The sequence below is a fragment of the Boleophthalmus pectinirostris genome, unplaced genomic scaffold, assembly GCF_026225935.1.
Source record: "Boleophthalmus pectinirostris isolate CB_2022bp ecotype Guang Dong unplaced genomic scaffold, ASM2622593v1 HiC_scaffold_17, whole genome shotgun sequence".
NCBI lineage: Eukaryota > Metazoa > Chordata > Actinopteri > Gobiiformes > Gobiidae > Boleophthalmus > Boleophthalmus pectinirostris.
Genome location: NW_026571115.1, coordinates 17,388,818 through 17,404,872, shown reverse-complemented (window position 1 = coordinate 17,404,872; position 16,055 = coordinate 17,388,818). Strand labels below are relative to the sequence as shown.

The 16,055-nt window shown below is 40.6% G+C and overlaps 1 protein-coding gene across 1 annotated transcript in view; it reads left to right on the top strand.

Annotated features, from left to right (window-relative positions):
* ppap2d (phosphatidic acid phosphatase type 2D) overlaps window positions 1-16,055 on the top strand; it is a 20,467-nt gene extending 4,412 nt beyond the window's left edge. The window contains exons 2-6 of the mRNA XM_020932199.2: window positions 10,019-10,176; window positions 10,296-10,582; window positions 10,719-10,776; window positions 14,273-14,449; window positions 14,591-16,055. Coding sequence (XP_020787858.1) covers window positions 10,019-10,176; window positions 10,296-10,582; window positions 10,719-10,776; window positions 14,273-14,449; window positions 14,591-14,695 — 785 coding nt within the window. The 3' untranslated portion in view covers window positions 14,696-16,055. The remainder of the gene's footprint in view (window positions 1-10,018; window positions 10,177-10,295; window positions 10,583-10,718; window positions 10,777-14,272; window positions 14,450-14,590) is intronic.

Sequence of the window (16,055 nt, the reverse complement as noted above, 5' to 3'; positions counted from 1 at the left end):
ATGAAAACACTATAATAATCATTTAAACCCTGAAAGATAACAATGCCATCTTTTTTTCTTTTTATGTATTTGTTTTGCAGCTTTTGGGTAGTTGTCCACATGTAGACTATGGTGGATCTCCATTGTCTAAAAATAACCTGGACTATATGTCGGCATCATAAACTTTCAAAAATTTGTGCTTAAATATTAAGAATGAGAATGAGATGAAGTTATTCAAATAAAAATTATTTGGTCACCTTAAGCTTAAAGGGTCCCATATTACGCTATTTTCTGATCTATGTTATAACGCACAAACTCTGCATAAAACAGAAAACTCCATACACCTTCACTAGATACATTTGGGTAATTTCAGATCAGGATTTGCCCATTTCTACTGAATAAAAGGTCAAAGGTAGTTGTTACCTTGAAAACTACATGACATCACAAGGTGTAACAGTGCATTTTGAGCTTTAGAAATGTAGACAGACTAATAATAAAGGATTACTCAAACATGTGTGAATGAAACAAAACGCAACTCCAGATATGTTTTTGATGAGCTAACATGGCTTAAAACTCACTAGTATATATTACCCACCTCTATGAGAAACTACTGAAAAACGTGGCTTTATTTTGAATTGCATCACGTGTTTAATTCCATCTAATTCGTAGATTTAAATGTCTCGCTGGATGATCCCTCTGTTTCCCAATAGTCCAGGCTTGTTCCCCTATTGTGGCTGATGTGTGCTATATTTACAGTGCTGTTCTGACTTGCTCATGGATGATGGACGACCTACAAAGACGAATTGTTCTGGTTGAGCTCAGTGTCAGAAAGTTCCATGTAAACGACATACCTGAACGTCCCAAGTGTTTGTCTATGGCTAAGGGAGAGTGCGCAGGCATTCCTAGTAGGAAAGAGAGAGGGGGGGGAGAGGAGGAAGGGTGGGGGGAGCGAGAGAGTGAGCTGCCCCGTGGCCGCATCAATAAGATCACGCGTCTAAACAGCATGCAGGGGTCAGGAGATGGCTGTTTATCATTTTGGTTGTGCGTGCATGGACAGGTCTATTCCCCTCATAGTTTGTATTGCACGTTTGGCCCCTTGCACAGGTGGTCTTTAGGCTGTCACCACCCCAATAAAGGCAGTTACAGACTCTCTTTAAGTGAAACGGGGAGATGATTGGAGGCAGTGTTAGGTAAAGGCCCCATTAGCCCATAAAGATTAAGAAGATTATCAGGACTTCCTTGGGGCTTGTCTTCTAACAGCTCAATAGTCCCTCTTTTCAGATAAACCTGAGTTAGCAGAATTTGAAAAACTTAAATCTATTTTATTGTACATTATCAACATTACATTGTGTGTGCATAAAACATAAATTACAATCTAATGAAAACACTACTGATGATTATTCTGTGCCACCAATCTTGATACATACATTTAAAGTTGACTATTAAGGAAGTCCTGATCATCTGGTCAGTTAATCTTCTGTACAACATTTCAGATAGAGCATTACTGTAAATGTTTTGCATTGTCCATAATTTTCACCATTATTATATATAGATAATTTTAGAAATATTTTAGAAGCAGTAGTAGAAGAAAAGATTTCGCTGGATCACTATTTTTGCTGTAGGTCTACATGAAGGAGCAAGCCAGGACCCGCTGTACCTGCTTATGAGATCAGCTGTACCTCTGGGGCTCCCCTCCTCTGTAGCAGCTTAACTTAACATCCCCTTAGTCCACCTCAAGTCAACTCTACTACTCGCCCTCAGGTGTTCTGTTAGATATGCGTTGTTTTTGAATATTTGCATTTGTGAAATTTGGCAAATGGCCACCTTTTCCTGGTTACGTTGTTTTGGCAGAGAAAGTTGTCAAGTGACTAAGATGGCGGGAATTTAATGCGTCATAACATGCCGGTCTGTCACTTAATGCTAGTATGTTCTGCCATGTGCGGCATTGTTGACAAATCACACAGAATATTTGCTTAAGGCCTTGAAGGTGCACTGTGTAACTTTTCTGGTGGTCTCTGTGAAGATATTATAGCGTTACGGAGATTGCTTCACAGTACAACATGAATCTTACAGTATCTTTATGGAGACAAGCAGGTAACACCAAGGTACAGTTTATACGTTTATGGTATTTTTTAAGCACTAATTTCAACTCCTTAAACTGAAGATATGTTTAATGCTTTTCAGTGGAACATTGTAGGAGAAGTAATGACATCTTTGTGAAGACATGGAGGTGGCGGATCTGCCCACCAGAAAAGTTATATAGTGCATCATTAAAGAACCTATATTACGCAAAACTGTCTCCTGAGCTTTAGGTTAGGTTATAATGCTGCTACCTTATCAAAAACATTCCTGGAGTTGTGTTTTCAGTCACACGTTTGAGTAACCCTTTGTTATTGCTCTGTCTACATCTCTAAAGCTCAAAATGCTCTGTTCCTCCTTGTGATGTCATGTAGTGGTAGTTTTCAAGTTAACAGCTACCTAAATATGCAGGGTTTGTGTGTTAAACATGTGTGAATGAAACAAAACACAACTGTTTTTGATGCAGAAACAACATTATAGCATAGAACATAAAATGGCGTAATACAGGCCCTTTAAGTGAAAATTGTATTGGAAACCCTTTGAAACTAAGCTCTTTTTAAACAGCGTCTGTCAAGTCATTAGTCGCGTCTGTCAAATCATTAGTCGCTTAGTTTTGCTGACTCTTGTGTCCTTGTTTGCTAATACATTTCTTTCCCATTTGCATCCATTAGTAGAATCCCTCCCTGAACAAGCTGCAGCCGGTGCACTCACTGTACTTCCACCACATTAGCAAAAAAACGGTCAGGGCCTTGAGATTGTCTACACCGCCTGGAGGAAGTGGGGCGAGTGAGAGCCTGATTGAGGGATCAGGTCGGACAAGAGACTGGTGGGGGGGAAGGAGGGTGGTTTGTGAGGAGAGTTTTGGAAGAAGGGACAGAGAATCTCTAGTTGAGGGGCCAGGGGTCAGACCCTCGGGCGCCTGAAAGAGAGATCGGATACACAGCTGTCTGTTTATGTCTTAAGCGAAGACTCTGAGACCAGGCAAAACGTACTTGAGCCAGTAAACAGCTTCAAATGTACTTTTAATGAGGCAGCTGTGATGGTCTGCTCTATGACGGTTCCATAAGTGCCCCGGGTGCTCCTTAGGTATTAGTAGTAATGAGTCTATTAAGATGTATGCAGCTCTGTAATCCCCTATGCTCATTAGACAGAATGCTCTTTCCTATCTGTGCATCCTCCTCTCTCTATACAGCCCATAGCTCTGCCTTCTGCGTTTTGTCAAAGCTAATGACTCGTCCTCTTCCCATAACGGGACGCCTCCCCTTTGGCTTTGTGGCATTGTTTCCCATTATCTAAAACATTTCGTTATCATTTGTCAAATCTCACCTGCCGGATATCCCCCCTACCTCTTTCATCCTCCAAAAAGCTGCTCTGATGTTGTTCCAATCTTATGAAAAAAAAAACACCAAAACAGCCCTGAAGCTTTCGAAAACTCCTTCCACTCTCATCCTGCAACAATCAGCCCATTTCATGCCAAATACCTCCGTGTAACCACAAGCTTTTGTCGGTCTCATATTGCAGACTGGCAGCTCTCACCTCCCTGCATACACCCTCAGTCTGGGCTTCACCTTTCCGCCACAGCGCCACTTCAACCAGCATTCAAGTGTGCTGCTTTGTGGGGCTGAACATAATATCGGACTCCAAACTAAATTTCAGTTTAAGTTGGCGAAATTATGAAATCACAAAGGCTGCATTTATGTAGGTAATATAATGTCTCCTGCAAAGTCCACTTTAATAATTTCTTGTTTCTTTCTTGTGTGTGTGTTTTTTTTTTTTATAAGCATCTTGTACCTGTAGTTTACACCTCTATAAACATGCCCTGTAATGCAAGGGACTCTTGTATTATCAGTTTATCAGTTCATATTTCTGTCCTAGTTTAGTTTAGTCTTTATTTGAAGGGACACTGTACAGAGACATTCAGCTCATAAAAACAGAGCTGTTCCACACCAGAGTATAGTTAAATAGCTGGTTTCCATCTGCATTCCCTCTCGCAAATGTTAATGCTCCTAGAGTTGTTTACAATGTGAGTCCTTTTTAAACAGATATCGCAGATCAAATCTCAATTCAATTTTTCCCCAGAATCGCTCAGCCCTAGTGCAACGTGTCAGAACAGTGCTTTGTGTTTCCCAAGCAATCAGACCGGCACAAAGACAGTACCTCTCCAGTCAGGCCTTGAACTCCAGGAAGCAGGTCAGTGGAGTGTGGAGGGAACAGGCCCAGCTGTGAGGAAGTGTCTTCATGTTCTGGCCAGTGGCAACAGAAACAGCGCTGGGGGCAAAAAAAAAAGTCTCCCGGTGTGTTGGTGGAGACTCCAGCAAAGTATTGATTTTCTGCATCAGGATATTCAGGGAGTGAATAAATATGAATCTGCTGTAAGGTTTAAAGGGCTGGTGTTTGTGGAATAGTTCAAAGTATGTTGTTTTCCAATGTGAAGAAGTAGCTAAAGCAATTATTGAATGTGAATTAGAATTAGGCACGGTTAGTTGATTCGTTATAGCTACAGCTGAAATGTGTGGTATATGGTAGCCTGTGTTAAAGTCGCATTGTGTAACTTTTGTAGTGGAGGGTTTGTCAAATGCTTGTCTTCATGGAGATGTTATTGCTTTGTCTGAAATGTTTCACAGTATGGTATTAAACCTTTCTATCTTCATGGAGACCAAACTAGACCAAGTTGGAGACCAAACTAGACCAGAGGCAACCCTGCACACAGTCAGAATACCTGTTTTTGTAGCTATAAAACCACTGGCAATTTAATAAATATAAGGTAGAGTTATTTAATGTAATAGTGTGGACCATTACAGGCAGAGCAATGGTATATCCATAGAAACAAGCAGGTGATGGACCTCCAACCAAAAAGTTACATAGTGCATCTTTAAGCATCTGTTGGGACAGAGCTATTGAAAAATGTTGGCACTTTTAGAATAGCTGGTAAAAATATACAGGTTTTAACTTACAGCTTATATCCTTTTTAATGGAACTTTTTCTGCTGGTGTAGCTTAGTAATGATAGACACAACATACTTTTCTGTTTGCTTAGTCACTGTTATTATAAAACAGATATTGCTTGTAGTTAATGTGTAGTTAATGTCCGCATATTCAAAGTGTTTTTCAGCCCTGTTTAGTGAAGGAGAAATGAGTCTTATAGCAGATGGGGAAGATAGCACTTGGCTTGTTGGGGTTTGTTTTGACTTGGTTTCTTTGTTCTTTAGTGATTAATCTCTTCCATCCGCCATCAGGACAGACTAAACAATCTTTGAAGATGGTCTACGCAGGTACAAAAAAAGACGAGCGAAAAGGGGGCACGGAAAACACTACATCCCTATCTTGTTACTACCTACCTAGACCAGCCCGCCAAGGAAGAACAGGAACAGCTATATCTCATAACACTTGGCCTGCCCCCTTTAATGGTGTTTTGACAGTTAATGTCTTGCCAATCATAATCACAGCTTTGGTGTCAGTGAATCAGTCTTGTAAAATTTAACTGCTTTTCCATTACATTTTTGAATTTAACATGTAATCGTATCACCCATAAACAAAGCATCTTTTTATTTTAAATGCTCTCATCATTATGAAAAGATGAGGTCACATTGGCTCATAAAGACATCACTCCGTACATAATTTCACTGGCCCACCCAGCCCCAGTGCAGAAATGCTGTTTACGAGCATGTTGCTTCGCCTGTCACGCTCCCATGTTATAATGTTTTTACCAGGGATTACCACGCTTTGCTGAGATTCACTTTACAACACTCCACGACTCAGTTCTCTGGCTTATTATTTTCTTTTTGCAGCAATGACTTGAAGGCAAACAAGCTGCTTAAAATCTGAGTTGGGAAACATTGGCACATGCTGGCTGGTGAGAGGCCCACGAGAGGGGTGGGTGTAGTGGACCACCCCTGAAGGAACTAGATCAAGTGTTCAAGTGGTCAGCCCTGGCCAGAGCTATGGGCCAGATGGAGCTCTGTTGACAGGTTGCTAATTGTTTGTCCTCTCGTTGTGTTAAAGCAGAACCAGGCTGCTACATTCGGACATTATCGACTGCGATGAAGCTGATTACAGATAGCTCCAGGCTTGCGGTGTACAATTCACACAGTCTTTCACTACGGTTAGATCTGTGATAATGAGAAGGCCCTTTAGATGACTTGATTACATGTGGTTTCCAGGATGGGGCTTGGTTTACTAAGTTGTTTTTCTCAGGCGTTTGTGGGCTAGCTGTGGTTTGTTTGGTTGTCTTTAAAGCCTGTGTGGTTGTGGCTCAGAGTTTGTTTGCATCTGAGTGCGGTCTTCGTTATATGTATGTGAATCTGTCAGCGTCTACGTGTTGTATGGTTGAAGGTGGGGTTCTGTTTACAGAGTGGCTCCCAAAAGAGTCTACATCCCTGACCCTCACATTCCTGAAGCACCACTAATCACCTCCGTGTGCCGCTGGCTGAAGACAAACCCCTTTCCGCAGTTGTGTTTCCCCAGGTTTTTCTCTCACCCTTTCTCTCCTCGCTCCATCGCGCCCTCTCTTCCACTTCCACATCTCCTGGACTGTGCACTTTAGCCCACTTTAGCCTGATGGCGTATTGAGCTGACATTATATGACCTTAAACCATTGAACAGCTCCAGTCGGCCGGGCCTGTTGTCATTTTTATTTCTTTTTCGGAGTGAGCTCATTCTGGGCTGTGGTCATAGATGTGTAAATTAGAACCAGAACAGTTTCGCTCTCCTCCCTCCTCCCCCTTTTTCTTCGCCCCGACTTCTTTCACTCCATCTCTTTTCACGATTTGAAAAAGCATTCCTGTGCTGAGTGTGGGTGCGTTGCAGAGTGCCAGAGCTGGTCCCCTCTCAGGCCTCTGTTGGCATGGTCCTCCTTTGACAATATCTTGGCCAGGTGCAGGCTCGCAGCTGCCTGACAGATGAAGTGGAGGTGCTTCGTGTTTCTGGGGCCTTGTTGTGAAGACCGTTTAAATGCCGTTGTGAAGTGCACAAGTTGTAGCAAGATGTGTGCAAAGTTTACCAGCTCGAACACTGTAGCCAAGTAACTGTTACCTAAGAATGAAAATGAAAGTCAAAAGAATTATTGACATCTAAATTACTGCTTGTAGCAAGTTACTACTTGTTATTATGACACAGGTACAAATATGATTGATGAGTGACAACCATGTAAGAATGTAGCCACAACAACAAGATAAGGAAATCGGATATATTATAAATGTTTTAAATACAAGGCCTTTTTGTATTTAAACCCTATTGAACAGATGTGACGGTGGCCGCAGGTGAAGAGCCTTCGCATAGATACATATTTATAGAAATGTTCTACACAAAAGAGTACATGATCTTCACAATACACAGAAGCCATTACATTTTAATGCGTGATCTTAAGTGAACTGCTTTTGTCTGACTTCAGAGGCTTTGGCATCCCCTGGGCCATAAAGCGTGCTGTTTACCTCACAGCCCTGTATGAGCTCCATTAGACAGATGTCTGCATGCTCTGAAAATGATCTACCCGTAACCACAGAACAGACCATTAATGTGGAATCACTTTATGACTTCCTTGTCAATGCCAACATATTGATTATTACAGAGCGCTGGCCTGGAGGCAAGAATAACTCAAAGAAAAAGGGGCAAATGAGTTGTGCCTTTCAAGTACAAAATTTGGTGATTTACTTTCAAATGTCATATGGGGTTGTCCAGTAAAGAAAATGGACTGTGTGTTTTAATGCAAATGTAATTAAATAAAAAGTGAAATACGTGCATTTTTTTGGTCATATATCATTGAGTAGAATTGTATTGTCAGATATTTTTGAGTATCCAGGAATTAAAAGTTTTGCCTTAACCATATTTATCTTAGATACTAACAAAGTAAATTTTATAAAGTACGTTTATGAGTCGTTTGGATATTTTATGGAGAAAAAAAAGGAGATGAACCATAGATGAACTGCACTATATCTATGTAGGCCTCCAACAAGGCACCATACACACAGATAAAGGGATTACGAGATTTAGAGATATAGAGGTCCTTCTAGTTCCTGGAAATTAAATCATATTACTGCACATAACTTATCATGTGCAAAAAGTTAATATTTTCGAGTTTTTATTCATCTCCTTACCTACTAATGCTCACCTGCTTAACTGAAGTTTGCACTCATGGCCAGAGTCTACGCTATCTGTCCCTGCTTTCTGCTGGCGTCACAACTTTTCACTATCTCTCCTGCAACGTGCTTCCCTCTTGCTCGCCTTCCAACATTTCCTCACTCTGCTGTCTATGGAAGAAGCCCTGGCCTTTTATCTGTGTTTTGTCCTTCAATCAGGGCAGGATGACTTAAAATACAAAGGTCGAGTGGGGAATAGCTTTTAAACTGTCCCTATTGCAACCGCTAGACCTTAGCCTTGGTTATCAGTGCAGTAATGTAGAAAATCTCACTTATAAAAGGCATGGGAGCACAGGTGTTAGGGCTGTGTAGTTGAATGGTTTTGCGTATCATGTTTGAATTTTTGTGTGTTTTGGCCTGGTTTTCAGCATGTATCCTGCAGATCTGTCACGTAGTTGGAGAGATTCCCTGGCTGGGACAGTGTGTGTGGGAGCGTTTCGGCCAACCAGCAGAGGCCTGGGGTTAGAGAGAGAGAGAGAGAGAGGCGCTGGGGTTAATGATTAGTCCCATGTTCTGGTTGCATTCCATGGGGTGACAAGGGGACATGGGATAGAGGACAGGGGACAATTTAACATGGTTCACAATAAACAAAACAAGATACTGGGTTTATTATTACTTTGAAAAATCAGGATCAGTTGGCAGGACAGCAAGTTCTTTGAAATGGTTCAGACCTTGACCCCCTAGAGGAGCGACGCGACGATGCTGGTTTGTTTTAATTAGTCACCAGCTAGAACCTTTGTGAGCCCGTATGTAGGGCAAAAAGGAACAGCGCCTAGTTCCATTCAAACAGTTTATTAACAGAATCGAATTAATCAGTGATAGCAATCCCAGATACTGATTTCCTATTGACAGTGTAAATGCTGTTTCCTTAGAGCCCACAAGAATGCACTGTATGAGTCAGTCTAATAAAATTTTTAATCCAATCCTAGCAAACAAATGTATAAAACAATATTTGGTGTTACTGAAACAAGATTCAAATTTTGCTCTACTCACAAGCAAAAACAATACAATAACCTTTTTGTGGTTTAACAAAAAGTGTGCACTTTAGGTTGGAAACTGGGTCTTAAAGGTGCATTGTGTAACTTTTCTGGTGGAGGGTCCGTCACCAGGTTGTTTCTGTGGATATGTCATTGCTCTGTGTGAAATGTTCGAAAGTGGGACATTAAACAGCTCTGCTTTACATTTATTAAATTACAGATGGTTTATAGCTCAGAAATATCTACAAAAAATGCATTCTGACTGTGAGCAGGGTTGCCTCTCCACAGATCTGACCAGTAACTTCAGGTTTGATCTCCATGAAGATAGAAAAGTTTAATACAAAGCAATAACAGCAAAGCATTTGATGGACTTTCCACCACAAAAGTTACACAATGTACCTTTAAGGAAGCATAACCATAAAAGCATTCAAAATGATATTACATTACACTAACATTATATTTGATGTTCTTTGTTTCAACTTGCGTGGCCCATTATAGAAGGCTCTTTAGGGCTACTGAACCAAAAATGATGAATGAAACCAATACTTTGTCTCATAACTTGCTCCTTCATCTTTTTAATTGTCCACATTGTCCATCTGGTCAGTCTCCCTTTGGTTAAATCAGCTATGTGAGGAATGCCTGATCCCCGGGGAACCTAGACATCCCGACTGGCACTCATTAAATGCCCCTGTTCGTGTTTCATCTCGCGCCAACGCTCTGGTGGGACAGAAGAAGACCTCCTTTATGTTCTACCCCCATCACCTCTAATTTGATTTTTTTCATGCTTCAAAGGCTTAAAATTTATCAAACCATCTTTTGTTTTTTTTCTCCCTTTTCCCCATCCCACCAGCCTCTATCCCATTCTTCGCATGTGAGCTGAAAGCAGTGAAAGCATACAGACGTGGGTTCTTCTGCGGAGACACGAGTATCACCTATCCATACATAGAAAGAGAGGCCATTCCTGACAGTCTGCTGATTGCTGGCGGCATTGCTATCACAGGTCTTACAGTGAGTAACATTAATTTTTATAGAGCTATAAAAATACTTTCATTATAACCGCACATATACTGATGTTTGAGAACTAGTTTTGCAATAACTTATTTAACATGTTTTATCTTCCTTTTCAGATAGCGCTGGGTGAATGTTTTAGAGTCAGATTCAGAGGTGTGCACTCACGGGCCTTTGTTCGAAACCGATATGTGTCATGTCTATATAAAGAGCTGGGGAGCTTCCTGTTTGGCTGTTGCATTGGTCAGTCCCTCACTAACATGGCCAAGCTGAGTGTGGGAAGACTGCGCCCAAACTTTCTGTCAGTGTGTAATATCACCTACTCGTCCATAAACTGCACACCGGGTAGTTACATCGCTGTGGCCCCATGTCGGCAGAACAACACCAAGCTGGTGGAGGAAGCCAGGTTAGTCTTTATACAGTCTAATTGATTTAATACACTACACTAATACAATACACTAAAACATTTATGTACTAAGGGTGAGGTTTACAGTGGATGGGCCTTTTCCTTTAATATGTAACTCATTGAATTTCTCTTTCAGGAAGTCCTTCTTTTCGGGCCATGCGTCATTTGCCATGTACACCATGATGTATCTAGCAGTAAGTATTTTCTAGGACCACTCAGCATAGCATTTGTGTAATCTTGTGTTCAAACTTAAAGTAGTGCTCAAATGGGACTCAAAATTGGCTACCCTAGTAAGAAATGCCCAAAATCCCATGAAAAAACATTGAAATGTGCTGTTACTTTTCTAGTGGAGGGTGTGCCACCTGCTAGTCTCTATGGAGATGTTTGAGCTTTACATGGAATGTTCCACAGTACACCATTAAAGTAATCTAGCTCCATGGAGAAACACAAGCAACACCACAAGGCAAGTTATAGGCCACATCTGTGCTCATAGTAAGAATGTTTTTAGCATCTGTAATTGAATAGATGCAAGATGGACAAGTTTAACTCCATACTGTAGAACATTCTCGGCAAAGCGTTTACATCTCCAAGCAATTACATCTCCATGGAGACAAGCAGGTGGCAGATTCCTCACCAGAAAGCTCACAAAGTGCACTTTTAAATGTTGTCCTAATTAACTTTAATCACATTTTGAACATTTGCAATAAAAAACACTTCGTATTTATTGAAGATGGCTCAGGACCCTTGAGGCCCTGGACGCTGTATGCAATGATTAACCAGATAAGCTAATTACACATGCACAAACACTCTGACAAAGATATGCACTGGTAAAGACATTCACACGTCCCTGATGGAGAGGGAGGAGAACTTTGAGAGCAGCCAAATCTCTAAAGGCCCCGTTTCTACTTTTGAGCTAAAAAGAAGCAACGCAGAGAGAGACAGAGACGAGGGAGTTAAAGAATGGAGAATGTTTTTCCACTGGGAACATGAATAGTTGAAGAGACTGGGCAGACAGAGGAGGCCTTGTTGTGGATCTCATTTAGCACAGAGAGAGAGGGAGGAAAGAGAGAGAGGGGGGAGAGAGGGGAGGGGGGGGCATGCTGAGAGATCGACAGACTTCTTTCAGCGTGAGACCCCCCTCCCGCCCCCCAAAAACTCTTCATCTTTCTTCTTTTGCTCCGAGTCGGCACTGCCCAGTAATCATCGCCGCATTGTGCAGCAGAAATGACAGTTAGAGGGAGACAAAAGGACATTATTATCCAGATAATGTCCACATTCCTCTCTCTCTCGTTCAGGGGTCCACATACTGATTGAAATGGAGGATGTGAGTGGGATTCGAAGTAACAGTAATACGGACCAAATATTATGTTAATAATGAAAGAGAGATGCCAAAATAGAGGCCGGTGCCAATGACATCTGCTGCATTGGATGTGGAGAAAGAATTAAGACTGAAATTTAAAAGTGGAATTTTTATTTGGTATAAACAAGATTGTGTGCTCATTGCCATACTGCCCATCTGTTACCATTGGGTTTGTGCAATTAATTCATTCTTAACCTTTGAATACTCCCAGATTTTTGTGGTGATATTATTATAGTAGCCAAGAAGAGAAGGTTTTTCAGTATTGGGACATAGTTTTTTGGGTCTTTTGTTTTTTGCAACTTTTGGACAGCGTAATTTACAATTTTATGAAACCTTCTCAAAGCCACAAATTGAGGAGTTGAAAATAGTCTTGTGTTGACACAAATCATGATACTGAAACAACAAACCTGATACCAATTGCAATACCACAATGGCAATGAAAAAACACTTTTTTAGAATACAATGTAATTATCAACCCAAAATAACAGGAGTCTCTTGAGTATTACCAAGTGGTCTTATACTACTGAAATTGCTCAACACCATTCTAAATCTATAGTGATACTTCCTCAATATCTTGACTTGGGTCATTACTAGTACAACAGTTATCCTATGCCATTCGACTGCTTTGATGACGCATATTTGATTGTGGTAGAAATATAAAGAAAATAATGAAAATCAAATAAATAATTTTGAATTGCTAAATGAACATGATAATAAGAAAGAAGGAAAGACAAACAACTGATGAAAGATTAAAGGAATAAAAGTGGGATGACAAATTATAGGTCAAATAAAATTCTTAAGAGAGTAATAGTCATATTATGGACATGTATAAAGCTCATAATTAAAGGTGCATTACACAACTTTACTGGTGGAAGGTCCATCACCCGCTTGTCTCCATGGAGATGTTATAGTTTGTTCCACAGTAAAGCTTAAATCTACGTATTCACAGAGAAACTTACTGTATTTTTGAGCAACAGAAACACCCGTAATGAATAAATGCTAAATAGATATGCTTAATGTTATTCCATGGAACATTCCAAGCAAAGCAGTAACATCTCCATGGAGACAAGCATGTGACACCCCCTCCACCAGAAAAGTTGCACAATGATCCTTTATTTATACTTGTATTTTTGTGCACATTTGGCTTATTTCAGAAAAAAATGAAACAAAAATGACAAAAAATGAATTTTAAAAAATGCCATGGCATGGACAATATTTGGGAGACTGAATCCAAGGCACAAAAGTCCAAAACAGACTGGAGAAAGACAAAGCTCTCCTTGTTTGTGACAGGTTTCTTCTCGGTTTGCATTCAACACCACAGTTCTCCTCAGCCCAGAGCTAAAACACACACACTGTTGCATGCAAGTCTCTCAACCGCCTGTAGTGTGTAGCCTGGAGCCGTTAGCATGTCAAACTTGTATGTACACGCTACCCGGACTGTGGCCAGCTGCTTCGTTTTAATGCAGGAAGAGTGACACCTGCTCGCTAAAGGTACAGCGCCTTGTAGGAATGTGGACCACGCGCTCCCCGGAGACTGACCGCCCCGAAGCCCCCAGCCGCCTCATAAAAGTCCACTACATGTGCAGCCATCACCCCCTGACCTCATTTTACAGCGCCACAGCTACACGAGCACAATGCTGATGCAGGAGACAGCCAGGGATGGACAAAGGCAGGAAATGGCCTAAAGATAGCATTAATGGAGTCACGTCGACCATTTTCCATAAGCAGAGAACAAAGGATCCAAATCTGTCCTGAAGTCATGTATGAATTAAAAATACAATGTCTAGTTTAAAGGTCATATTAAAAAAAATATAGACTTTTGTGAGCTTGAAGCCAGGTCAAAAACATGCCTAGAGTTGTGTTTTGTTTCATTCACACATGTTTGAGTAACACTTTATTATTAGTCTATCAGCTCCACCTCCATCTCCAAAGCTCAAAATGTTCTGTTCCACCTTGTGGTGTCCTGAAGCTGTTACTTTTCAAGTTAACAGCTGCCTTTTACCTTTCGTTCAGCACAGATTGGCAATTCCAGGGCTGAGATTATCCAAATGGTTCTAGTGAAGTTGTATGGAGTTTAAAAGCACAGTTGAGCACTTCCTGTATTACAACATGACATTTCAAGGTAGAACAGAGTGTTTTCTGTTTGAGAGAATAACTAAGCCTAAATATGCAGGGTTTGTGTGTTAAACATGTTTGAATTAAACAAAAAACAGCATTAGGCTTGTTTACTTGTCTTATTAAGTCCTACACATATAAAGCCTCAGTAAATGTGGTAAACTGTATTACATTTTCTTTCTAATCAAATCAAATATTTTATTTGTGTTTTGCAGTTCTATTTACAAGCTCGGTTGTCATGGCGAGGAGCCCGACTGTTGCGGCCGCTGATTCAGTTCCTGTTGGTGATGATCGCCATCTACACCGGTCTGAGCCGCATCTCCGACTACAGACACCACCCCACCGACGTGCTCACCGGCTTCATCCAGGGGGGTCTCACCGCATACTGGGTGGTATGTCGAAAATCACTGTTGTCTATATTCTTGATAAATCCTACACATCTTGCTGTTGTCCTAATCTCCATTGGTATAAACAGTGATTGACAGGATGTGATCTGTGTATACACATCTTCTAAGTGTGTTATCTTCCTTTAGGCGTTCTACATCTCCTCCATGTTTAAACCTTGTGCTCGTCCAGACCTGTCACCCACCTGCATGTCTTTGGAGAGCCCCCTGTCCAGCCAACAAACTGTCTGTTAGCACCTACTTAACAATCGTCCAAGCACAGTAAAGACAGATGGACTACAGCAAGACAATGAGTTTTCACAAAAGGGAATCTCTATGAAAGAAGGAGAAGGAGAAGAAGAAGAAGGAAGAAGAAGCAATCTAATCCAAAACACAAACACAGGAACCTAACTCACATGTGAACCACAAAGCACACTCGACTGCAAGTCTGACCCGTCCAGTGAAACAAACTGCATAGCTCTATTTCAGATTTTTATATGAAAACATCTATTTTTAAGAGGACTTTTAGAAGCTGCTAATGTTGATAGTTTATTTTTCCTTTGTGATGGAGGTCAGTGTAAGCCCTCGTAAACCCCACTGGTATTTCCTTGTTGTTGGTGGAGACAAGAGGACGACATTTTGCGCTTTCCTGGAAACATCCCAGAGTCATGTGACCAGCTATAATGAGGAAATGTCCAGATGTGTCCAACTCTGGATCAACAAATCTTGCTCTCTGACGCCATCTTTAATCACTATAACTAAACTCTAGCTTGTTTATAAGGAATTAATGTTTATTTTCTTCTACTGTTTTGTTCTAACCACTTTTCCTTGTGTCAGAGGAGGATGTTTGACTGAATTAGTGAACTTTGACCTTTGCCCCGGACTCCTGTCTCCTGACCTGCACCTTGATTTATGCCACTCTTAACAGGGGAACCCTCTTCTCCTGTGCCTCGTATAATTAGCACTTGAAAGTACATAATGCAAACTAACTATAATCAGTATAATGTATTTTATCACACGTTGAATAATCAGTGTTTGTTAATGGCAAACTTATACACTATGTTTTTTGAATGATAATTATTCAATTGAATGTAAATACGTATGTCATTTTGAAAACCACAAATTCAAAAGTATTAGTTCTCGTTGGGACAGTTTTACACTTGTTTATTTACATTTGTTGATCAGGTACGAAGATTATTTTTTCAATAGTTTATGTTGTAACTACTAGACTGAGCCACAGTTATTATATCTGAAAGCTATATTTTTGTGTTTGTAGTTATTATTGTATTTCGTCTGTGAACGCCACTACGGCACAAATAACCACTGTACTCAAAAAACCAAACCAATAAATGAATGTTGAATATTTGTAAAGGGCTATTTTTACATTGTAAGGAATGTTATTTTCAGTTTATCAGTAGCACTTGTTTCAACTACAGTAATGGTACAGTATTAAAATTAAACAGGTAATAACTGGCAATTACTAATGGAAACACAAAACATCTGTCCATCAATTTAATTTCACAGTAATATGGGTAATCTTAATCGCAAATGGGTTTGGCATTAATCCCTTGTCATGGGTACTATGATTACTGGTTGTTAATTCCATTCGACTACT